This window comes from Ceratotherium simum, chromosome 24, assembly GCF_057802395.1.
Source record: "Ceratotherium simum simum isolate JZ-2026a chromosome 24, ASM5780239v1, whole genome shotgun sequence".
Classification (NCBI taxonomy): domain Eukaryota; kingdom Metazoa; phylum Chordata; class Mammalia; order Perissodactyla; family Rhinocerotidae; genus Ceratotherium; species Ceratotherium simum.
This window is the reverse complement of record NC_141923.1, coordinates 29043463-29067860: the sequence shown is the minus strand read 5'-3', so window position 1 is coordinate 29067860 and position 24398 is coordinate 29043463. Positions and strand designations below refer to the sequence as shown.

At 47.6% G+C, this 24398-nt stretch overlaps 3 protein-coding genes across 5 annotated transcripts in view; 1 reads left to right on the top strand and 2 right to left on the bottom strand.

The window, feature by feature from the left end:
* Nucleotides 1-696: 696 nt before the first annotated feature.
* On the bottom strand, nucleotides 697-9159 carry NPC2 (NPC intracellular cholesterol transporter 2). Its single transcript, XM_004426354.2, has 4 exons — nucleotides 9012-9159; nucleotides 5440-5547; nucleotides 3673-3845; nucleotides 697-1509 (listed from the first exon to the last, which is right to left on the bottom strand). The coding sequence occupies exons 1-4, from the start codon at nucleotides 9091-9093 to the stop codon at nucleotides 1423-1425; spliced, it is 450 nt and encodes a 149-aa protein (XP_004426411.1). The 5' UTR covers nucleotides 9094-9159; the 3' UTR covers nucleotides 697-1422.
* Nucleotides 9160-9521: 362 nt separating this feature from the next.
* On the top strand, nucleotides 9522-11141 carry ISCA2 (iron-sulfur cluster assembly 2). Of its 2 annotated transcripts, none has more exons than XM_014784410.2 (4): nucleotides 9522-9622; nucleotides 9823-9928; nucleotides 10050-10165; nucleotides 10605-11141. In XM_014784410.2, exons 1-4 carry the CDS (start codon nucleotides 9552-9554, stop codon nucleotides 10777-10779), a joined length of 468 nt encoding a protein of 155 aa, XP_014639896.1. In that variant the 5' UTR covers nucleotides 9522-9551; the 3' UTR covers nucleotides 10780-11141. The 2 variants fall into 2 exon arrangements, with proteins under 2 accessions (XP_014639896.1, XP_004426412.1); XM_004426355.3 differs by having other exon boundaries at nucleotides 9526-9622; nucleotides 9826-9928.
* Nucleotides 11142-14613: 3472 nt separating this feature from the next.
* The window catches only part of LTBP2 (latent transforming growth factor beta binding protein 2), a 102008-nt gene continuing 92223 nt past the window's right edge, over nucleotides 14614-24398 (bottom strand). Inside the window, exons 25-37 of one of the 2 annotated variants that reach the window (XM_087448202.1) lie at nucleotides 24273-24398; nucleotides 23714-23836; nucleotides 22908-23039; nucleotides 22494-22619; nucleotides 21802-21945; nucleotides 20713-20904; nucleotides 20512-20595; nucleotides 19655-19783; nucleotides 19197-19334; nucleotides 18944-19111; nucleotides 18332-18613; nucleotides 17231-17380; nucleotides 14614-16780 (exon numbers count right to left, since the gene is read on the bottom strand). In XM_087448202.1, coding sequence (XP_087304328.1) covers nucleotides 16635-16780; nucleotides 17231-17380; nucleotides 18332-18613; nucleotides 18944-19111; nucleotides 19197-19334; nucleotides 19655-19783; nucleotides 20512-20595; nucleotides 20713-20904; nucleotides 21802-21945; nucleotides 22494-22619; nucleotides 22908-23039; nucleotides 23714-23836; nucleotides 24273-24398 — 1940 coding nt within the window. In that variant the 3' untranslated portion in view covers nucleotides 14614-16634. Of the gene's footprint in view, nucleotides 16781-17230; nucleotides 17381-18244; nucleotides 18614-18943; nucleotides 19112-19196; nucleotides 19335-19654; nucleotides 19784-20511; nucleotides 20596-20712; nucleotides 20905-21801; nucleotides 21946-22493; nucleotides 22620-22907; nucleotides 23040-23713; nucleotides 23837-24272 lie in introns of both variants that reach the window. The other variant, XM_014784405.2, reaches the window with a different exon arrangement.

Here is a 24398-nt window from a genome sequence, read left to right as displayed (position 1 = left end):
CATTTCATATAAAATAGCTAGGTAATGTCTAGCCGGGAAAAAAGAGGAGAAAAGGCAGTTCTGAAAGTCATGTCTCTATTGCACTCTGGGACCATGGGACTGGGTGTCCACCTTCCCCAGATCTAGGGGAGCATACTCTGTCTGAAAGAAGCAGGTGACCATAGCCCGAATGCAGAAGACAAGACTGCCAAGTTTTTTTGTTTTTTGTTTTTTTTTGTGAGGAAGATCAGCCCTGAGCTAACATCCATGCCAATCTTCCTCTTTTTGCTGAGGAAGACTGGCCCTGGGCTAACATCTGTGCTCATCTTCCTCCACTTTATATGGGACGCTGCCATAGCACGGGCTGACAAGCAGTGCATCGGTGCGCGCCCGGGATCCGAACCCAGGCTGCCAGCAGCAGAGCACGCGTACTTAACCACTACGCCACAGGGCCGACCCCAAAGTTTTTTTTTGAAGAAGAAGATTGGCCCTGAGCTAACATCTGTTGCCAATCTTCCTCTTTTTCTTTTTTCTCCCTAAAGCCTCAGTACATAGTTGTATATCCTAGTTGTAAGTCTTTCTAGTTCTTCTATGTGGGATGCCGCCTCAGCATGGCTTGATGAGCGGTGAGTAGGTCCGTGCCCAGGATCGGAACCAGCAAACTCCAGGTTGCCAAAGCAGAATAAGCGAACTTAACTGCTACGTCACCCAGCTGGCTCCAAGACTGCCAAGTTTTTATTTATTCAAAGAGACACTTCTAGGTGCATAAAGAGATCAAAAGTTAATGTTAAAAAAAATCAAACATCTGCTAATCAAGTGCTGTGTTTAATGAAAACCACCTAAGACAGAAAAGGAGACATGAGATAACCACAGAGAACCAGCTAGAGTTGAATTTCTGTTGTAGAACACGCCCCCTCCATTAAATGCTGGATACCTCCAGAGGGCAAGTCACTATGGTTGAAGCAGCGGAGCTGGAGGTGCTGTCAAGAGGCAGCAGGCTTGTTGGCCAGATGCACTGAACTCAATGAGGCACTTGCAGATGTAATATCCCAGCTAGACGATGTGGTTTGGGACCTGTCCTCCGCTGCAAGGGCCAATAACCCTCGGGCAAGTTATCCACTACCCCTAAGCAGCCTCATTCGGGTCCTGTCTGGTTGGACCCTTCTTATTCCAACAGCAAAAAACACTGAAGACAATCAAATCAATCCCTACAGTTTCACTCTCTCTTTTCCTTCAACCCTTTTGCAAAGGATATCACAGGGACAACAGTTCTGAGCTCTCAGGTAACAGGGTCTTAGATGCTTTTAGAGGTTGAGAGGCATAAAATAGCAGTCTGGAAATTCCTTTCATCTTATGGCACTGATTTAGTTTAGACCTGATTTCTCCTCGCCTCCCTCCACCTGTGCTCTCACACCCAGAGGGACATATTGGCATCAAATGATTCTAATCTGCAATCTGTACTGGGATTTTCCAGCAGAAGAGACGTTGGCCTTTGTCATCCTGAAGTTCCCACTGCACCACCAGTTTTATCTGGAGAAAGAGAAAAAGAATTGGGAAAAATGAAACTAGGACCTTACCTCAATTCAGAATTGGTTTAACTATGAATTCTAGATGTGAATTCTAACAAACTATATAATTCCTCATACTTTTCTTTTTAAATCATGCCATCATGAAGGCTGCTTGAGATGTGGGCACAGCCTAGAACTTAGAAGAGCAAACCAAGTTACACCTATGATTTGGTGCAACACCACATTAGTATCAGCAACACCACATACTAACCTAGTTAACTTCTATAACATGTAATATAATTTCTAAAACATTCTTCTCCCTCATAGATCAATGGTACACAGATGAAGCCTGACACGAAATAATTTTACATTTAAACAATTTCTAATGTATTTGGTAATCTGATCCAGCTTTTTGCCAACTTTTTGTAACCATGAAGGGCAGAGAGTAAGTATAAGGAAACTTGTTTGCTGGAAATAGAAATGTCAACGCACAAAGGATGTCCACAGAAGTTTAGGGTTATATGAATAATTTGTAGTAATATAGTTTCAGTTAACTTCCTTAAACTGTTTTTTGATAATATACCTCATTAGAGATCTCCGTCTTGACTTGTTACACTCATGCTGTGAGCTGTCCCTTCTAATTCTTAATAAATCACAGACACTTTGCCAGTCCTTTCTTATGTGGACATCAGCTTACTTATTATTAGTTGCTATCTCTCTTTTGCACTGGAATGTTTCTTCACAATGCAACATTTGAATGACAGTAATACCCAGCTTTTTGAAACTTGTTTTCTAAGTTTTTCAAGAAGAGTACACATTAACCACTGTTTCACTTAGTGCTTAAATTACACACACTTCAAGCTGTTTCTCAAATGAAATGTAATTCAGTTAACAATAACTACTATATATTAAGTGCCTACTATGTATCAGGCCCTAACTAGACACTCTGTATAAGTAACTGGGGCTCAGAAATGCCCAGGATTATATGGTATTCTGCAGATTAATCTACAAATTTGTCCCCAGAGACTTTAGGGTCTCTGACATTCCTTAAGCACAGACTCTCTATATTAGAGACTCTTTAGAATGTTCTTTAATTATTTGCTGTTTCTAGAAAATAAATGGCCAGATTGCTCCTGGGTTCTACTTGATTTCCCTTCAAAAAATGCAGCTCTTTTTCTTCATGGAAAAAAGGAATCCCTTTACTTCCTCCATTCTTATCAAGATTCATATCTCTAGGGGCCGGCCTCGTGGCATAGCAGTTAAGTGTGCGCGCTCCACTGCTGGCTGCCTGGAGTTTGGACCCCGGGCACGCACCGCTTGTCAGGCCATGCTGTAGTGGCGTCCCATATAAAGTGGAGGAAGATGGGCACGGATGTTAGCCCAGGGCCAGTCTTCCTCAGCAAAAAAAAAAAAAAAAAAAAAAAAGAAAAAAAGAGGAGGATTGGCATGGATGTTAGCTCAGGGCTGATCTTTCTTATACACACACACACACACACAAAGACTCATATCTTTAATAGCGGCCCATTCCAGCAGGCTCTATCTCACAAACGTTTGGTAGAAAAACAAGTAGGTAAGCAGGGCGAGTCAGAGGTGAAGGAGGAGAGGTGTGGAGGGGAGAAAGAAGAGTGGAAAAAGCTACTTCCCTGCTATGCAGCTAACAAACTACTGCTTTCTTGTTAAGAGATTATTGGAGATACCAGGATTTTCTGACGTCAAAGCTACAACAACTTGAAATCTTGAACTATTTGCTACCTGGCGAAAATCTGTTACCATTGCACAAGTTTTGGAGTCACAAGACCCGGCTCTAAATCTAGGCTGTAGTATTTCTTAGTAGAGTGGACTCTGTTCCATATTGCATAACATTGGAGGCTCAAATTTCTTCATCTGTAAAATAGGTATAATATCACCTCTACACAGAGATTCACGAGAACCCAGCAAAATACTGTATATAAAAATGGCGTCATTAGGCCCAGGCTAACCATTAGGCTACAAAGAACAAAGAGACACAATGAAAAATACCCGTCCTACCTCATGATTTCTACACTCAAACTTATCTCCTATCCTTCAGGCTTCTGCCTCTTCATCACAGAGCTGGAGGACTCCTACTCCAATCTTTTCCTCCTGCCCCCTCTCCTCAGATTTCTAATCTAGTCCCAAGGCCTCCAGTGTCCACGTCGTCACTTACAGAAGGGTATTCACTCTTCACTGGCAGTTTATTCAGGTAGTTATAGGTCTTGTCTTTTTGGATGGGGCAGCTGACTCCACTCTTACAACCATCAGACTCAGGGATGGGAAAGGGAACGGGGACACCCATCACGATGCCATGCACCACGGCTTTGCTACCTTGAGACTCAGTACCTACGAGAAAACACAGAGAATCAGAGTGAAGGAAACAGCCTATTTCCAAACTCTAAATACAAAATCCAGATATATTCTCAAGCAACAGCATTGCTATGATAGCAAATCATCAAGTCTCTACCTCTTAATTTCTAGGGTCTATTTCTCTTTGTAGTTATGCTTAGCACCTCTGTGAATGCTACAGAGAAAGCACTCACTCCAAAACTGAAAACATTACTGAATTATGCACAAAAAAAGCAATCAGCAGGGGTTGTTTTCTTTGCTCTTAACCCCACCTCACTCTTCACTGCCTTTCATAGTTTCTCAAGAGAATCAGAGCCACCTGGATAAATAACCTTATCCAACAAGATAACTCATCTTTGGTAGTAAACTTTCTGTTTGCTATTTACATCAGCGTCTGTCAAAGTGTATTGTGTATCTTAAAGAGTTTTAGGAGACTGGTCTCCGAATTCTCAAATACCCAGCCCAAAGGATTCCATTAGAAATTAAGAATCTAATGGACGGCAATGTGGAAAGAGGGAATAAGGACTCTCCGTAGAAAGGCCACGGGCTGTAACAGTAGTGAAAGAGGTACCCCTTCAGAGACTGGGTAAGATTAGAAAGAGGTACATTTTTTGCTAACCTCTACCCTCCATATCACAAGATGGGCAAGAGGAATAAATACAACAAAATTAGGGCAACCAGAGTTATGAGCTGTTAGGTTATTCTGGAGACCCACAGTATTGGCTCTATTTCTTTCTTTCTATCTGGGTTGGGGATCAATTTTTTTGGAAGGTACTTTTTTGGTTTGGAACAACAGAGGGGCCAAGGTATCATCCAGGGGAAAAACAACTCTAGTACTTAGAGCTGTCTTTGGGCTTAAGAACAAAAAATGACAGAAACTTGGAGATTTCTTATTAGACTGTCTAGTCTAGTTCCAGAGGATAGAACATGAGAGAAAGAGTCAAGATAGACGCCCTCTCTGGAAATAAAGATTTTGCATTTGTCTAGATTCCTGGGAATCTGAAGGTGATGACTGTGGTAACAGAAAGCAACAAGTTCCAATAATATTTCTGCAAAAACTCAGATTTCTTGATTGTTTCTTGGGTCCCCAGTGAGTTCTGTAAACTTTACAGAAGCTAAGTACTAATTGCTCCAGTATTTTCAGGCAAAACACAGACTTAATAGCTGGAAGGTATATTGCTTGAATAACATTTTAGAGGAGTTCCAAAGTCTACAGAATTGGGGTTTGTACTAACACTCTGTAGTCTATAGTGAAACAGAGCTGACATTCCCATAAAAGCCTGCTATGCAATATGGACCAAAATAGGACAGAGAAGCCAACTTGTCTTCTCTAACCTGTGAAAACATGGAAGTGTGTCTGTTTACTTAAAGGGAGTCTGCCAGCTATGGACTCCGGGAAACAGGCATATGAGAGTCCAGCATGAGAAGTGTGTCTAAGGGCGTAGTGAATCCTAGCTTTGCACAAGTTGGAAGGGAGTCACAGAATTCCTGACTGAAATTCCCCTCCCCCACATTCCCAGGCTCATTCCAATACTTGAGACTGATGTTGTGCTTTAAGATGAATTTGAAGGTAAGAGCCACTGTTACTCACTACTGGTGAAGGTGACATTGACACTGTAAGACTGTCCTTTGTGCAGTTGGCAGGGTTGGGTGGGGCATGGGTTCACATTCACTTCCTTTGTAACTCCGACCCCAGAACCTACAAAAGAAGGAAAATGAATTGGAATAGGAGGGAAAATAAACCACCTAGGCTGTCTCCTACCTAATGGGAAGCTGCTCTGCTCTCCCACTGAGGGCGAGCTCATTCTCCTCTGACCATCCGTGGTCTCCAGGACACTGTTCATATTTGACGGGTGAAGGGAAATTGAGGAAATTATTAAGTATACATACATAGCCAGCTCCCCTGTTCTATATCGTGGGAGGGCTATGCCAGGGAAAAGCATCTCCATCCCTCCTGCCATCCTGACACAGGATTTTAAAGCAGCACATATACGGCTCAAGTTGCTGTGTTACTGATGCCGTTTGGAATCTTGAGACTGGCTGCTCCCAAACTGTCCTCCCCCACCATCTTTCAATCTTGCCCTGGTCTCTCTCCAAATCAGTGGTCTCCACGCTTTGCATACCCCTACCGATGAGAGCAATTTTAAGCACACATCTGCAATATACAGATGTATAGGCCACTTTGGAAACCTGTGTTCTTCAAAATAAGTGTCTTTGAGGCAGGACGTGTGTCTTTTTAAAAAAATTTCAGTCTAAACAAGGACAAAAGTGCTGTTTGTTCACAAAAAAAAAAAAAAAAGCTTGACCAGAAAAGGCTAAGTACAAATCTTTAAAAATCCTGTTACCTCATCCAGGCCCCTAAAACCAGACAGCTGAATGGGAGAGACTGCAAACGAACTACCTGTTAACACTGCCTGTAAGAGAGTAAGCTAAGCTCTGCCAGTCAGCCAATATTGTTACGAGGTAGACTGCGACCTGATACCTGGGCTTGAAATCTCACCAGCTCCATTACTTACTGTATAACCCCAAGGCAAGATACTTAACCTCTTTGGGGATAATGATAGCATCTACTTCATAGGGTGGGTGAGCTAACATACATAGAGCTCTTAGATAAGTGTTGGGAAAGAGTAATGCTCCGTGTTTACTATTATTATCATTGCCTCAAGATTCAGTCCATGAATTTAATCTAGAATAGCTGCTCCTGGGTGGGTTAGCAAGTTCCCTTTTGACACAAAAGGTCGGCCTCTCACTTCAAATATACTTTGTACGTAGAAATTATGGATCCAGACAATAGAATGGACTCTTTCTGTCTCAACAGTAGAACACAAGAAGACAGCAAACTGCAGGCTGAGAGCGTATTATCTGCTTTGTAGTTATCAGGTAGCTCAGTATTGCAGGCTATGAACCAAGAAGCTCATGTAGATGCACTTTGCTTTCTCAGCCTGTGCCTGCTCTTGGGTGGAACAGTTTCATCATATTGACCAACACTGCTCCAGCTAGGTCTGTAGTTCCTTATCCCCAGCTTGCTTCTCCGTCATGGCAAAGTTCTTAAACTATACATGCAAGAATTCTCTTCTCTAAGCACTCTCTTCCACTCTGTCCTATCCTCTATGGACAGGAAAAAAAATATCCGGAACTTTAAACAACAAGCTATTGAAAATCAATGCTTATGCTAAAGCTTTCAACATCCAGCTTCTACTTGCTTTTTTTTTTTTGTGAGGAAGATCAGCCCTGAGCTAACATCTGATGCCAATCCCTCCTCTTTTTTCGCTGAGGAAGACTGGCCCTGAGCTAACATCCGTGCCCATCTTCCTCCACTTTACATGGGACGCTGCCACAGCATGGCCTGACAAGCGGTGCGTCGGTGCACGCCCAGGATCCGAACCTGCGAACCCTGGGCTGCTGAAGTGGAGTGCGCACTTAACCGCTTGTGCCACTGGGCTGACCCCTGCTTGCTTCATTCAAGGCTGGGTCACTTGATCTAGTAGGAACTGAGTAAAGGGTAGTACTTGTAGCTCCTTCATCCTCTTTTTTGCTGACAAGAGGTTCTCGGACTTCCAATTCAATGGAACAAACTCCTCAGTTCTAACCCGCAAAAATTACAAAACTAGTTTGCTTGCCCTATTTCTCACTTGAGGAAATGCCCACTCCAGGAGAAAGGAGGCATAGAGTGGAACTCAAACGCCTTTTCATGTGGGCCCTAAAGTTTTTACACTCTATTTCCCAATTCAAAAGTAAACTGAAAATCTGTAACTGAAACCCTCCTTCCCTTAAGAAGTTCTTGTCATAAGGTGTACACCTGCTTTTTTTTTTTCAAATGAGTAGAACAATGTCCGGATTTAGTTTTCTTAGTGTTTTGTTTTTGTTTTTTAAATGTTAATGTTACCCTTGAAACGCAAAGTGGCTCACCAACACCCACTGGTTTCCTACCGCTTACTAGCTGGGAGAACTTGGGCAAATTACTCCATGTGCTTGTTTCCTCATCTGTAAAACAGGTTGCGAGGGTTGAACGAGTTGATAAAGTTAATACAGTGTCTTCATCCAAATGTGGCCACTAAGTTTGACGAAGAGAAAGGCAGTAATTTGAGGTGATAATAGCATCTTTCAGGAGCCAGTCTCCTAGTTCAGTGGAACAGCATTTGTTAAGTATTAATAGGCCAGGAATCTTTATTCCTTAATCAATCCTGTCCCCTAGCCCCCAACTTTGCTTTTGCCTCAACATGAATTTTGATGACATAGTGGAAAGAGTATTTACTCCTTCATTTAGTTTTTCAACAAATATTTATTGAGCAGTTACTATTACCTGGGCACTGAATATAAAGGAGCAAATTTATTCTGGTTCCCATTTTGTTGGGTGACTTTGGGTAAGATGCCTAACATCTCTGGAATTCAATGATTGACTACACGAGCTCCATGTTTCCTTTCAGCTTACGGACTTTACAAAAGTCAGTTTCATGCCTCTTTCATTTATCATTACACCTCTCCACTTCAGAAAAGTTCTGCTCGAACAATTAATTCTATGGACTTGACTGAACGAACTCACAATTTCTACCTTCCCCTCTACCCCTTGTGCTTCCCAACAAAGATTCCAATCACAGTGGCAACAGGGGGTTATGTGTCACAAGCTGTGACCAGAAACACGAGTTTTATAGACAGGAAAAACTGATTAAGAATCACAAAATTCCATAGCCCAAAGAAAGCGCTAACGGAACAAATCATGAAAAGGAGAACTCATTTTTGACTTGTCAGCAAAAGGGAAATTAAAAGGAAAAGCAAACGGAGTGGGGAGTGAGGAGTCATCAAAGACAGAAGGCATAAATAAAAAGGAAGTTCTGCGTCCCACCCCTCACTCCTCACGCTGCATATAGACCCCCGGTTGTCTGCCCTACAAACTTGAGCAAGCTTCAGCAAAAGGCCCACTTCCAGGAATGTCCAGGGACCCCCAAACACGCATTCCAAGGAAGGAGACAAAGTTGTGAGGGGTCAGTCAGTTCATCGAGTCGCCCACCGCAGCCCACTCCAGCCCCCTCCACCAGGGGTCCGAGGCTGAGCCTGGCACCCCGCGGGCCCCCCCGCCCCAACCCAGCCCGGGTGTCTCAGCACGGGGTTCCGGCGGGGGCTGCCGTAGAGGGCGCGGGAACCTCGGACTGGCCCGGGGCTCACCGCAGTCCTTGAAAAACACCGGCTCAGCCAGGGTGGAGGCGCTGAGCGCCAGGAGCAGAAACGCGGCGGCCAAGAAACGCATCGCAGCTAACGAGGCTCCAAGCGCGAAGAAGGAAACCGAGGCCGCCGGGGTCACAAGATAAACCTGCCGGGGCGGGCCGGGGGAGGAGCCCAGTCAGGCGACCCGGCACGAGCAAACAAGGCCGAGGCCTGCCCGCGCCCCGCCCCCGGCTCCCGGGAGCCGGGCTCGGCTCGGTCCGGCCCAGACGCCCACTATCCCCGCCCATCTTTTCCGCTCGGCTACCCGCCGGGCTAGGATCCATCTCCGCCCCGCCCCGCCCCTCTCTTCAGCGCTCCGCCCCGGCTTCGTTGGTGCATCCCCGCTGCCGCAATGGGAGCATTTCTAGCCAATCAAATCCCTTTTCCTCCCGCACCACCCAATAGGTGTGCTTGGAGGCGGGGTCTCCGTGCGCCCCGCCTCCCGAGGCCCAGGCGGAGAGGGGATTGGGGCGGTGCGAGGGGCGGAGCTTGTGGAGGAAGATGGCGGCCGCTTGGGGGTTGTCCCTAACGGCCGCGGCGTTGAGAGCAGTCACCCCGTGGCCAAGGGGCAGGTACCAAGCCTAGAAAGGCACCTGGCAAGGGTATTAGGTTCTGCGCCTCCAGGCCTAAGGGGAAACTAAGGCCCGTTGGGGAGGTGAGGTTTTGGTGTGAGGCTGTCCAGGTGGAGGTCGTCAGGTTTGGCGTGAGGCTGTGCAGGTGGAGGTCGCTAGGTGCCCCTCTGCTCCCGGGCTCATCCTCGTCCCTTGCTCAGCAGGCTCCTCGCGGCCTCCTACAGACCTAAGGCGCTTCGGGAAGCGTCGTCCTCCAGCCCCGAGACTGATGAAGGCCAGATCCACCTCACCGACAGCTGCGTCCAGGTAGGATGTCGGACGCGGGGCGGCGGTGCCTGGGGGAGGGCCAGGAGTAGGGGACCTCCTCTTGGCCCACCCTTCTTCCTCCCCTTTCCCGACATTCTTGATCCCCCTTCCTGCATTTCAGAGGCTTCTGGAAATCACCGAAGGGTCAGAATTCCTCAGGCTGGAGGTGGAGGGAGGTGGATGCTCCGGATTCCAGTACAAATTTTCCCTGGATACAGTTATCAACCCCGACGACAGGCAAGGAGGAAGGGGTGGGTCGTCAGAGGCTGTGCAGGAGGGATAAAAGTGTCTCCAGCTTAAGGTGCACTTTTATTCCAAATTTGAAAGGTTTGCTAAGGATGCTTTCCACCACCCTTCTCACACAGGGGGTACAGTAAAGATTTGTTGTCTTGATTCAAAATAACTAAGTTATAGGAGGAAAATTGGCCTGCCTAGGTCCACAGGGTAGTTGGTGGAGAGTCAGGCTGGAGTAGATTCCAGGCCTAAATCTCTAAACATTTCCCAGTATTCATTCCATTGACTGTTTTTGCGTCAAAGAAAAGCAGCACCTATTAGAGGTGATAAGAGATGCTTCCTCTATATTTCAGAAAACAGAGGATGTGCATCTCTGGGCTCAGAGGATGTCACGTGTTTGGTGTTTATGATATTCATTAATGCCTTCCTCCTGTCTTTTCAGGGTATTTGAACAGGGTGGGGCAAGAGTGGTGGTTGACTCTGATAGCTTGGCCTTCGTGAAAGGGGCCCAGGTGGACTTCAGCCAAGAACTGATCCGAAGCTCATTTCAAGTGCTGAACAATCCTCAAGCGCAGCAAGGCTGCTCCTGTGGGTCATCCTTCTCTGTCAAACTTTGATGCAATGACAGGTGACCCAGAGATTGCTACCATTTGTACCAATTTGAGGAACCTGGGATGAGTAGAATTCGAGAGGTTTCCTTCCAATCATGTTCCTCTCTCTCAATTGTATTTCCTTCAATCCAGGAGTGTTATATTTTGCCACTATTATTTTCAGAATATGAAGCTTTTACTCTTAATTTCTCCCGTACAATTCTAAGTCCAAGCCTCTAGATGCTGTTCCCTAAGATTTAATAACTGGTTGTAACCCAGTATAACCTGTAGAGCCTCCAAGGTCCCAAAATTTGGAATTACTTCTCTGGCCTTCAGAGCTGCTTGTACATATGTGTAAAACTATGTATAAAACCTTCATTTTAAAGAAAGTCATTGTGTTTTGGATCAGGGTCACAGATTGGGTAGCTTAAACACTGGTTACTAGGCCAGAGAGGATGAGAAAGGCAAATGAAATGTTCTCTTTTTCATCTTACCCTTCCTAAATACGCTAGTTGACTTATCCTTATTTTCTATGCAGCCCATTCTGCACTTCCCATTTGTTAGGGCAATACATTTTCCTCTCATACTTGTGAGTCTGCTAGATTCACAAAACCAATAGCGCATCACCCAGAAAACTTGGATCTAACCCCTACTGATAACTGAATGATGTGAAAAATAGCCTCCATACTCACATAGACATTTCAAGATTCAGTGATCATTTGGTGATTGAATCTTTTTATGATATGTTGCTTCACTTACCTTACAGTGTAAAATGTCTCTGGTCTCATGCATTGCAGGAAGTGGTCCCTTTGTTGGTATAGATAATAGGTACTTAGAGATTTTCTTTTAGGTTGGATTATCAGATAAAATGCAGGATGCTCAGTTAAATTTGAATTTCGGATAAATAACAAATAACTTTTAGTATAAGTGTATCTGAAATATTGCATGAGACATACTTATACTAAAAATTATTTGTTTATCTGAAATTCAGATTTGACTGGGCTTCTTGTATTATTATTTGTTTAACCTGGCAACCCTACTTTAGGGTTACTGAAAAAAAAGCTTTTTAAGCCACAAATTCCAATGAATTTTAAAGTACTTGCTTGGGTATGGCACTGAAATAGGCTACAGAGCTAGAAATAGTCACGATATGTTTATGACAGTGCTGAGGGAGCCAGAACTGCATGGACAGACAACTGAAAAAAGACAAAAACACCTCCACCACAACAAATGATTTATTAATATTGGGGAAACCACAACCAAGTTGATTCTGGAAGAATTATTGGGTAAGCCCATCTTTTCGTCAAGAGCCTAAAAGTTTGTTACAGCAGAAACTTGCATTTCTGGACTGGATTGGAACATTTCTAGACTGGATTGGAATTAAGCTTGTTCAGTGAAAGAATTTAATTTAAAAAAATGGAAATACAGAGTTTAGAGACAGAAAATATCTGAGACAAACTTAGATACTTAACATTTTCAGTATGGGAAAACCTAGGACTTAGAGTAAACAAACCCATCCTGTGTGTAGTATGTACAAAGAGGAAAAAGGGGGACACTCAGGAACCTGAGCAGATTTAGCAGATTTCCATGGAACGGGGCAGAAAGCAACATACCATGGAAGGGTCTGTGTGTAACTTTACTAAGACATTGAAAGTTGCTGCCAATACCTGGGCCTAATAAGATTTTCAACTCAGCCTAAGTCCTTCCATCCTCCTTAAAAAGAGATTTTGCTACGTTTTAGGTGTTAGAACCTATTCTTCCAGAATATTTTTGTGGATTCTACATTGATTTGGGATTTTAAAACTCATACTGAGCACAAGCATAAGAGCTTTAGTTGCTCAATAAACCATTAAATTGCAGTAGTCAGTTAAGCAGAAATAGGGTCCCTTCGAATGCCTATATGTAAGTACCTACTGTTAATAGAAGAATTGGAATTTTGTGTTTAGAAAGGATGGAATTAGGAGAAATCACCTTACTTCATCGCACTGAGAAAGCTCCATGGGGAAACCTGAAATGGTAACAAGAAGTCTCTGTTGAAGGGAGGTGATGTAAATTTTAAGAACACAGGGACTGGGGAAATGATAGCATCAACAGGACAGTGGGCAGTTTGCTTGGAATAAACGGTAAGCATAGTAAAACAGCTTTAGGATCTTTTACAGGCCCTTTCTGACCAGATGCCCTCTTCCTGGCAGGCCGTAAAAGTCAGCAGATATTTTCACAAATTTTGCTCACTGTGCAGATTCATTTAGGAGAACTTATACTCTTCCAGTATCAATTGGAAGATTTTCTTTTGCCTCTATTACTTCCTAGGGGAGGTTATCAAGGCGCTATTTGTTGCAGAATTGGTTTTATTTAACTGCATCTGCAAGCTGGTGAGTGCCTGGGGCAGCATGCCCCACCTCTGCTTTAGCAAAACCTGATAGTGCAAGAACCGAAGGCCAGGGAGCCCTGAATCTGCTGTATGTTGTATGTTATCTTCTTGTGGAATCACACTCTTCAGTTAAGTGCTTGATAGTGACTAGTGACACATAAACTGTGTGTGTTCCACCCATCCTGAGTTTCTTTGTGTGGGCATGTTGCCTGATGACGAGGGATTAGGAGAAAATAGTTTCAGAGGTAAGAGATTAGGAAGGACTACTAGTTGGTGTCCAAAAACACTCTTCTTTCTCTAACTTTCTTCTGCGAGTTGAGCTCTATTCTTTTCGTCTTTTGTTAGAGAGCACCCAAGTACAGGGTTGACATTTGGCAGGAGCATCCTATATAGAGAAGTGGGCAGCACTGGTCATCATGGTGTAGCCCTCCCTTGAACTCTGGCCATGAGCTGATGTCATGCAGTGAGCAGGGCCTAACACTGTCCGATGCAACATTACTATGGTTTTGCATGTTTGTCTCAAAGGCAGGAAGCTCCTCTACTTTTCTAGGTATCTAACATTGATGTTTATGATTGCTCTTTTAAAATCCTTGTTTGCCATTTCTCCACAGAAGTGCCACAGGGCTGCTTAAAGGAAGTTTGCTTTAGAAATTTTGAAATAATTATCATCTGGCTTTCATTGTAAAATATGTCAGATAAATATATAAAGAGGGAACATTTAAGCAGTCTATGGCCAGCAGCTGTATTTAAAAATATTTTATTTTTTTGCATAGGTAATAGTACAAAATACAAAGAGACACAAAAGGGGATACAGTGAAAAGTCTCCCAATCCTCTACCCGTCCACCTTGTCCCCCTCCCCACAAACCACCATTGTTCTAAGAATTTACCCCACAGGTATAATCCCATAGATATAATGTGAAATAAAATAAGCACAAGAATATTCATTACAGCATTATTTATAATAGCAAAAGATAGGAAACAATGGAAATGTCCATCAGTAGGGGGACTGGTTAAATAAATTATGATTTATCCATTCACTGGAATAGTATACAGTCATAAAATAGAATGAGACAGCTCTTTATGTGCCAGTATGTAGTAAGTGAAAAAAGCAAAGTGCAGAAGAGCATGCATAGTATGCTTTTTGTGTCTTTAATACAAGGAAATATGTGTATATGCATGAAATGTCTCTGGAAGGGTGAGCAGGAAGGCGAGGGTTGGGAGGAGGGGCAGTGCCAGCAGGGTACGTTGAGGAATGGTAAGTTCTCTGAAATAAGGGGTGTAAGGTGGAGTGGCAAGGATGAGGTAAGCAGATATCCAATTCTCTTTCCCCTTTAGACAAATAGCAGCATATGTTGCACTTTGTTATACAACCTTCCTTTTTCCTGTAATTTTTTTTGGATATCTTATCAAGGCATTTAGAGCCGTGTTTTTTTTTTTTCTTTTCAGGGCTCCGTAGCAATTAATTGTTTCTAGTCTTTTGCTATTACAAATAATGCTATAATAAATAACCTCTTACGTATGTCATTTCACATTTGGTGAGAATATATCTGAAGGTTAAATTCCTAGAAGTGGAATTACTGATTCAAAGAGTAAGTGCTTTTGTAATTTTGAAAGGCATTGCCATATTATCCTCTTCAGAAGTTGTATCAATTTATACTCCTGTCAGCTTTGTATCTGAGTGCCTCTTTCTCCAGATGCTTGCCAACTAGGAGCCTTAACAAACTTTTTGATCTTTGCAAATCTGACAATTTTAAAAAAGTATCTCAGTGTGCTTTTAACTCGCATTTCTTTTATTATGAATGAAGTCAGAATACTTTCATATGTTTAAGAACTATATATTTTTGTCTACTGAAAACATCTCAACTTGTATAGTGACCTAGAGCAAATTATTGAAGCTCTGTCAATTTCTTCATCTGTAAATTGGGAATAAAAATAGTAAGTAGGATTGTTGGATGATTAAATGAAATTTGTGTACAGGACTCAACATGGTGCCTGGCACATAGCAAGCATTCAATAAGTTAGTATGTGATGGCTGACAATCAGAGCAGCAGGTAGGACAGGACTGATTAAATTAAGAAAATAGCATTCATCTCCATGTCTTCCGGCATGAAGCCTTGTTCATTTACATTGCCATTCCTTAGAGAAATGCAAAGTCAGAGCTTCCCTTCTCTCAGCAGAGTAAAGAACCATTTCTCATTGGAACCCAATCATAGGCTATTGGCAGAGCTGGCAAGGCGGTGGGCACAGCCTCATCTCTAATCTTTAGACTTAACCCACATGGTAAAGAAATTTGGTTTACTATGAAATAAAAACAGAAGAACCCAGATGTACAGTTCTTTATTCCACCATGGTTCTAAACTCCCAGCTAGCCGAGGTTGGAGTGGGTCTCTACTTGTAAACTCAGAGGGATGCCAGCCATCCTTTTTATGAAGCGGGGGAAGGCAGAGGCTTCTGAGTAGAGAGAAGAAACAACGTGGGAAATCTGGCTCCCCCTAAACAAGACTACACTGTATTTCACAAGCTAAAAAATAGACCTCTTTATTTTTAGTACATCAAACTGGTGTCCACAAAAGGAGAGCCCAGGAGAGATCTGTCTCCTGTAAGAAGCAATGTGTATGGAATACAGGTCTTCAGAGATGGGCACACTGTCTTGTGGCAGCCCGTGCTGTGGTGCATGAGAGCTATTGCTGGGTAGATTTTGAGTGTTTATTTACCTGAAGCTACTGAATATTTTCTTTAGACTTGCATAAAGCCCTGGCTCCCCTTTCTTATCAACTCCTCATATTTTTCATATTGCCCTCTTGCTGCTTTCTCAGGCTCCTTGCCCCCTTCATTTGTGTCTCTTACACTCAGCAAGCTGGTAGCAGTCTTGCTTCTCTGAGATGAGGGGATCTTCTGCCCCTCCATGGGGCCACAGAACTGGCTACAGGATGGAGATGTGGCAAAATCTGACCCAGACCAGATTGGCTGAGTGGCAGTGATGGTTCTTGGGAGGAGGCATTGGAGTCACTTCCTAAACTTCCCCCAATCCTTTTTTACTCCATAGATTCTGAAGGACCATCCAAGGACAGATGTAGCCTCTGACCTAGTTGTGGAATCATCAGTATAATATGTGGATCATGGCTAGAAAAGGGTGTCTGCAGTGTGAGGCTGGAGGACCTTACATGTTTGTATAGCTTGAGGGGGTGGATGAGGGCCATCCTTTGGTAAGCATCCCATGGCAAGGCCAGGAGAGATGGCGGACTGGGCCTCATGGCCAGTGGCTGAAGCATTAAAGCATTTGGTGGTGTTCGAGCCAAGCAAGGGCATGGCAGCATGGCGGCAATGACAGAAGCTCACAGCCAGAGCCTAAGCTGGGAGAGACGGATAGCAGGCAAGGCTGGCTGGGAGCTGGGCTGCAGGGCCTGCCTGATGTCTTCATGGTGTCTTCCCAGCTAGGAAATCTTCCTCAAGGCCCCCGCCTGTGGCTGGGGCCATTTCCAGGTAGTTGCCCACACTGACCCCTCACTGCTACTCCTTGGCGATGCAGTGTGGGGGGCCTGCCTCAGCCACATAACCTGGGGAGCAGTGGCAGCGGTAGGAGCCCTCCGTGTTCTCACAGGTACCGTGGACACACAGTGCAGCAGGCCCGTTCAAGTCATCACACTCATTCACATCTAAGAGGAAGGGAAGGAGGAGAGAGCTGTAGGGAACCCAAGTGCCTCTGGCCTGCTACCTCTGCCTCTCTGGTCACTAAGCCCTGGCCCCTGCCCTGCAGTGGAATCCTAGGTGTGGGTGCCAGAGGCTGAAGTCACAGCCCCAAACTAAGCAACTCCAGAACACAAAGCAGGTGGTAGTGAGCCCATACTGTGCCCAGGAGAGTGACCATGCTCTCTTGTCCCTGCTTTTCTTCTAAGGACCTCCATGGAAAGGGCTTTCTAAATACAGCGTTAGACCTTTGGAGCCTGGCAGCGGGGAGCCCCACTAGGGGGCAGCAGTGGATTTTCCAGTTATCCTAAGTTCAGTCTGGCATCCCTAAGCGAAAGGTGGGCCAGTCTGACTTTTCCACACGGAGCCATCAGGGCCATCCTGCTCTCTGGGCATTGCCACTCTGATTCTAAACTTACCCACACAGGCCATGTGGGCCGTGTCCAGCTGGAAGCCTTCAAAGCAGTCGCAGGTGTAGCCCTCCCGCACGCGCACACAGCGGCCGTTCTCACAGCCATTCAGGATGCCACACTCCTCTGCCTGAAGCCCTTCGAAGCCGGCCTGGTGCTCTGGTGCGAGGAAGTCAGAGAGAGAAGGAAGCTGAGGCTTCCTACCCAACCCTGGGAGCCTCACCCCCTGCTACAAGGGGGGGCCCCTATTGAACTCTGCTGTGGGGGTGGGGTGGGTTGTAAAACTCGCACAGAAAGATGCTAAAACAAAAGGCAATACTCTTAAAAAATAAGTATGTATCATTGTAGGTGGGGGAGACCTTTAAATGAAGCCTCCAGGAAGGCTGAGATTCCCTGCCTTCACAATGCTGGGCTCGAGCAGTTAGGTATCTCTGTAGTTTTGGTTTTGTTGTGGTTGGTGGTAGGATGTTTTGTTAAAATCTTTACATAGTTTTTTTGGGGGGAGGGATTGACAGCTAAAGGGGCTTACCCTTACTCGACACAAAGCAAAACTTCTACGAGATCTGTCTAACCCTCTTCTCTCTCTATGCAACCCCCTACCCTTGAAAAAGACCCTCCCTAATCTCAGTGCAGTCTTAATCAGTCTGACACGGTGGCTTTGGCTGTGGCAGGTACGGCGTCCATTGCACAGATGCCACACCTGACGTCCTCATTAGAATCCAAGTCCTGAGTACTGGGGTCATTGCCACTTACAAACCGAGTCACCACAGTGGGCCTTTAAAGGGATTAGAAATCCTTAATTCACATTTCAGGTCACTTGTAGAGCAGGTTATTCTGCACTTTCTCTCGTTCTCTCACTCCCACGGGGAAGCCTTTGAGGTTGGGACAGTCTCCTGTACTTCATTGTGTCCCCTGTGCTATTTCACCAGAGGGGGTTATTGGGATCTGACCCAGGCATTTGGAGTTGTCCCTTGAGTGACCCATGAGAGGGCTTGGCGTGTCTTTTCCCTTCCCCATCCTCACCCTGCTGGCAGTGATCAGCAGGTGGAGGAGATGGAAGTGAAACAGCTTCGGTGCCCACCTCTTCCCCATTTTTGCAGCAACACAGACCTGGATGGCTGGCCACATAGTGGGGCTGGAGTTCTGAGGGCTGCAGGGGAGACTCAGGGACCAGTGTGCGGTCCCCTAGGCGGCTGGCTGTGTTGGGGAAGGGTGGCTCAGGGATGCTGTCCTCGGGGCCCAGATAGTTGTAGAAGGGGGCCGCATCTGGGCCGTAGAGGCTGTAATGCAGGTCCTCAGGCCCGGGGCCATACTCATAACCGGGCCGGAAGTGGACCCCGGCCTCCCGCTCTGCTTCAATCCGGGCCACGTTGCACAGCTGAGCATAGACCTCTGTCAGGGAAGAAGGAGAGAGGGAGCTGGGCACACCTCCTGCTAGCTAAAGCATGCTGTGCTATTTCCCCCAGCTCACTGCCCCTCAGAGAAAGGGAGCATGCTGGGCCTGGTGCCCTCTGAGAGTTCCTGGCAGTGCTCCTCTGTCCACCCCACCCCCTGCCCCACTTTGTCCCCAAATAGCAGGGTTGGAAGACAGGGCCACTACTCTGATTGCCCTACTCCTTTCTAAATCCCCCCTTCCAAGGTGAGGGCATCCCTACCCTGGCGCCCAGCCCACCTCTGCAGGTGTCTCCCCCTCCCTCTAAGCAGGCACCGGCCGCCCCTCACCAGAGCTCCTGGGGGGACACAGAGCACACTGCTGGCTCCAGGCCTCTCCGTCCTGGCAGCAGCATTCTGTGTAGGTGGTGCGGCGCCCGTGCAGGGGTTGGCTGCACACATAATTGGTGACTTTTTTCCAGCAGATGTCCATGTGGATGTCGTGGTCAGGCAGGTCCTCTGGTGGCGCAGGGCACAGAGGCACGTGAACACCCTCAGCCCGGGTCCACGGCCCCTGCTGCCCTGCCGCCCCAGGCCCACTGACCTGCGCCACTGGTGCTGTTCACACAGCGCTGCTGGCTGAGGTCCAGGGTGAGAGGGGGGCTGCAGAAGCAGTGGAAAGAGCCTTCCGTGTTCACACACTCGCCGTTCTCACAGGCCATGTCCTGGCACTCGTTGTGATCTGTGGTGCCAGGAAGACGGGAGGAACATGTGGGGCAGTGCCACGGCGGCATGCCCACAGACCGCCTTCATGGAAGGGGGTTTTCCCGTAACTGATAATGAAGAGGTAGCACCCTGCTTCATTGTGCACATGTAGCACCAACAGGTCTCCTTGTGCAATCCCTGACAGCCCCTGAGCTCCCCTCACCTCAGACCTGTCTGCTGCAGTGGGCATCTTCCCCAGGATGGGGAACTCCCAGCAAGAATGGGGCTGGCTGGCAGGGGCTGGGTGAGCATTCAGCTGTGGGCCAGGGGGTGGGGAGGGGTGGTGTGTGTCCTCACCCTCGCACTTCCGGCGGGCGGCATTGTAGTGGTAACCAGGGTTGCACAGGCAGATGTAGCCAGGCACCGTGTTGAGGCACCGGCCGTTCTGGCAGAGACCAGGCCCGAACATCACACACTCGTCAGCATCTGTGGGGGGCAGGGCTGAGGTGAGCGGGAGGTGAGAGGCAGTATGAGTGGTACCTAAGACTGGGGGCTCCAGAGCCAGACTTGCTGGGTTTGAATCCTGACCCTGCCACCTGCTAGTTGGGTGACTTTGGGCAAGTTGCTTCACTTCTCCTTGCCTCAGTTCCTGCCCAACAAACATGGACACTACTACTAAGCTCTCACAGTTGTTGTGAGGATTAAAAGGTTAATACAGGAAGGGTACTTAAAATAGTCTTGCCACATAGCAAGCACTCAAGAAAAGCTACTTCTGTTTCTGTTATTTCCTTCTCCAGCTTCAGGACTAGGGTGCTGAAGGGCTCCTACCGGAACTAACACTGTGATATGGGTTCCCCAAAGTTTCTGGCCTTGTAAGTGGGGCTAGGGAGATAAGCAGCTGCCTCTGACCTCTATGCAGCAGTACTCCCCACTCTGTCCCTGTGCCCGGGTTAGTACAAGGCATCACAGTTTGTTCCTGGAGAGTTTAGCCTCAGGGAAGCAGAGAACCTGAGGTGGGGTTGTATGGACACTGCAGGAGGAGCTCAGGTCAGAACTGCCGGCTAAAAACCTGCAGGTAGCCAGCCCTGGCACAGGAAGGGTGGATGTGACCTGGGAGGTCGCGGCTGCATGCAGAGCTTCCCCAGGGACCTCCCGGAGGACCAGGCTGGGCCCACTCAGGTGAGTGGAGTTTGGAGGGTCCATAGGGAGGTTACCTGTGTACGTGGTCTGTCCAAACATCCAGGCTCCTTCCACAGGGATGTAGCCTTTACCACTGGGGCAGATGTCACTGAATTCAACTGCAGGGAGGCATCCGAGCTCAGAGAGAGAAGGGCTCTGCCCCCTTCATCTCTCTCCTTTCAGTGTCACCGTGAAGAGCTGACCCTGAGAGGATTTGGGACCCTCGGGGGCCTTACCTGAGTCCTCGGCCGGACAGGGGTCACAGGTGTCTCCCCAGCTGGCGCCCTGGGTACAGCAGCACTCCGCCTGCGTGGTGTTCCGGCCCAGGAGGCTGGAGCAGGCTGGCTGGCCGTTCTGTCCAGAGTAGCATTCCCTGCGGATGGGGCCTGGGAGGTGGTCCCCTGGCGGGGCCTCAGGGATGCTCTGACCTATGTGTGATAGATGCCCCTTATTATTGTCTCTTCATGGCCCTCTGGGGCACCCTAACCTTTGAATTTATTTTTAAAATTTAACATTTATATAGCACTTTTCAGTGTACAAAATGCTTTTACCTATGTTACCTCACTTGATGCTCTCAGTAACCTTATGAGGTGGGTATTATCATCATCAGCTCCCTTTTACAGAGGAGGCAATTGAGGCTTAGAGAAGCTAGGTGACTTGACACAGCCACCAGCTATTAAGTGGCATAGCAGGGAGTTGACCCCACTTCCTCTCTGCAGCATTTTACCCTGCCTTCCTCCACTCTAGTGTGGTGTCCCCAGTCCCTGCATACCATACATGTAGCCCTCTGCCCATTCCTGTATTCACACCATACCTCAGCCCCTCCCACCCTTCCTTGGTCTAGGTCCTGCTTTCTTTTCCCCGAGTCAGAGAAGGCCAGCTGAGTCCTAGCCCAGCCTGGGGTGAGAGGCTGAACCCAGCAGCTTTGGGGTGCAGTGGGGAGGGATAGTTGAGCTTAGCTCAGCTTCAAGGCCTCCCTCACCCAGAGGGCTCCCTGAGGTTGGATTGAGGGTCCCTCCAAGGCTCAATCTGAGATCCCTGGGGCCAACCTAAGTGGCATCAGAGCTTCCTGAGCCGCCTATAGGGTCGTCACAGCCCTGCGGCCTCTTCCATATTCCCTGACCTGGAGCAGACCCCCCTCTTGTCTTGACATTTGCTGCAGTCAGACTCCTTGCCTCTCCACACTCCATTCGTAAACTGCACCCCTGCCCACACTGCCCTAATCCCAGCCCAGGCTCCCTCTCAAGAGCTGGAGCACTGGAAGCGCTTTGTCAGCCATAGAGTGGTTATGCATAATGACAGGGTGGAGTATGGGGTGTGCTCACCTCCAGCCACCCGTGGGCGGCAGTGTCCCTCCTGAGCGTCATACTCCTCCAGGTCACTGGCACAGAGGCACAGAAAGGAGCCCTCCACATTCTCACAGAGTGCCTCCCCACACACGGCCAGCATGAGCTCACACTCATTCACGTCTGCCAGGCAGGAGGACAGGATCATGGGCAGAGAAGAGGCAACCCAGGCCCCCTGCCCCTGCCTCCAGCCCAGTGGGCAGATCCTTATTAAATCCCCCAAAAGAAACAGGCTAGGCCTTGGGGGAAGGGCAGAAGTGGGTATGAGTTAGCAGGAAGGAGGAACAGATGAACAGAGGACATGAGAAGGGAGAGGGGAGAAGGGTGGCAGAAAGGAGTCACTAAATGGACAAAGAGGAAGGGTTCCTCCCTTTGTGCACATTCTCCAAACGTGCCTCTTGAGACCCTGAGGTCTCTGGAGAAGGGTGGCGCCTTCATTAATGTGCTTGCTCCCCCTGCTGGTAGAACGTGGCCACGCTTCCGCTACAGCCTGGCCAAGGTGCCAGCTGCAGGGTGGAGCTGAAATCTCCTTTCCTCGCTCACTCTATGAGGACCTATTATGGAGCCATGTGACCCTAAACATTTCAGGAAGAGGGCCCTAGAGCCTCTATCCAGGATGGCCAAGATCTGTGGAGATGGCATAAAGGACCCAAGCCCTGTACGCTTCTCACCAACGCAGTCCCAGCCGGAGGACGAGGTCTCGAAGCCCTGGTCACAGAGACAGCGGAAGGAGCCGTCGGTGTTGTCACAGAAGCCGTGGCTCCCACACAGAGTGTCGTTGGCACACTCGTCTATGTCTGTGGGACAGTGGGGACCAGAGTATAGGGTGTGCTCTCGCGCTCTCTTTATTTGCTGGGAATACTTAATTATTTGGTCTATGAACACCAAGATCTGTGAAAAGTAACTTCTAAACCCAGGACAAGAAAACTCTAACATTAACATTCCTCTTCAGTATTTGTCTATGGAAAATATGCAGACTGCAAACAGCTGCAAAATAGGGTCCTCAGGAGAAAATAGTTTCTAGCTGGATACATGAAAAATGGATGTCCTCAGTTTCTCACCTCCAACAACCCTTCCCTACTCACCAATGCAGTCTCCAGTCGGGGCCTTGTGGAAGCCAGGCTGGCAGCCCAGGACACAGCGGTAGGAGCCAGGGCTGTTCTCACACCTCCAGGCCCCACACACCGAGTCTCCGGAGTCCTCACACTCGTCAATATCTGTCCCCAGAGCCATGAGAGGGGACAGAATTGGCCAGGTCACTGCTCTGGCCCCACCTCTCTGGCATTACAAGGTCATGCCCCACAACCTCTGGGGTCCTTGATCTGTTCTAAATTACTGTGCTCATCTCAATCCCAAAACACCAAGTTCAGAATCATTTCCCCTGACCCAGCAGGGATGAGTGTCTAGGAAGAGAGCTAGATGCTGTTCAGGAAAGCACTGAGCTCTTAGCCTTCTGTGACGCTCCCCCCTTCTCCCTACAGCAGAACACTTTATGTAAAACCTTCACTAAAGTGTATTACTACAGAGAGTTGTCTTCATAGGTCTCCCTTGCTCAATTTCAAGATTGTCCATAACTGTCTGTTTGTCCTAGCAAAAGACATTGAACCTAGCAGCTGTTTAATAAATGTCTATTGAATCAGTTTGGCTTTAAAAACTTGATTGTGTGCCCTGCTAGCACAAGGATTATGATTGTCTTCATTTTGTCATCCTCAGACAGTCCCTGAGTCAGCAGAGGCTCAATAAATGCATTATCCATTGGATAATTAATCTGTGGAAAGAGTTCTGCTTCCTGGAAGCTACAGTTCTTGGTCCCAGGGAGCTGAGGACCAGGCAGGCGTGGAGGTGGGCTGAGGTGGGGCAGAGCCCTGTCCACTCCCCCCGGAGTCCTTACCCACACACTCCCCGCTCTCTGGAGAGGCCTGGAAGCCGGTCTCGCACAGACAGTTGAAGGAGCCCTCGGTGTTGACACAGTGTCCTCCCAGACACCGGTCTGTGACTGCACACTCGTCCACATCTAGAATAGAGACGTTTGTCAGCAGACGCAGCCATGGGTCCCTAGGGCTCTGTGCAGCTTCCTCTGGGCCCCGAGGAGCCCACAGGAGGGCCAAGGAGTGGCTCAGAGTAGGAAACGGCTGGAAGATCCGAGAGAGGCGAGAGCTGGAAGCCAGAGGCCATGCTGGGGGGAGGACGCTTGGAACTGGGGCTCTGTCAAGGGGAGAAGGGTGATACTCTGAGAGTTCTCAGGGTGCATGGCTGCCATAGACGTCATGGAGAAGCCCTGGGGAAAGATTCCGAGTCCCTCCCTGACACTTGGCTTCCTTTCATCACTCTCAGCCTCCCTTCTTCCCATCCCTGGGTGGGACCATGAGCATTTTTATTTCAGTACTCTAGACATAGCTTCTAGCGCCCCCTGCTGCTGGTAAGTGGACAGGGCCAAGCTGGCTTCTCACCCTGGCAGCTCGTGCCCCCGTCTGCGCTGGCAAAGCCCGGAGCGCAGAGACAGAAGAAGGACCCATGGCTGTTGAGGCACTCGCCGCGGGGTGCACAGTACTCCTCTCCCACGCACTCGTCCACAT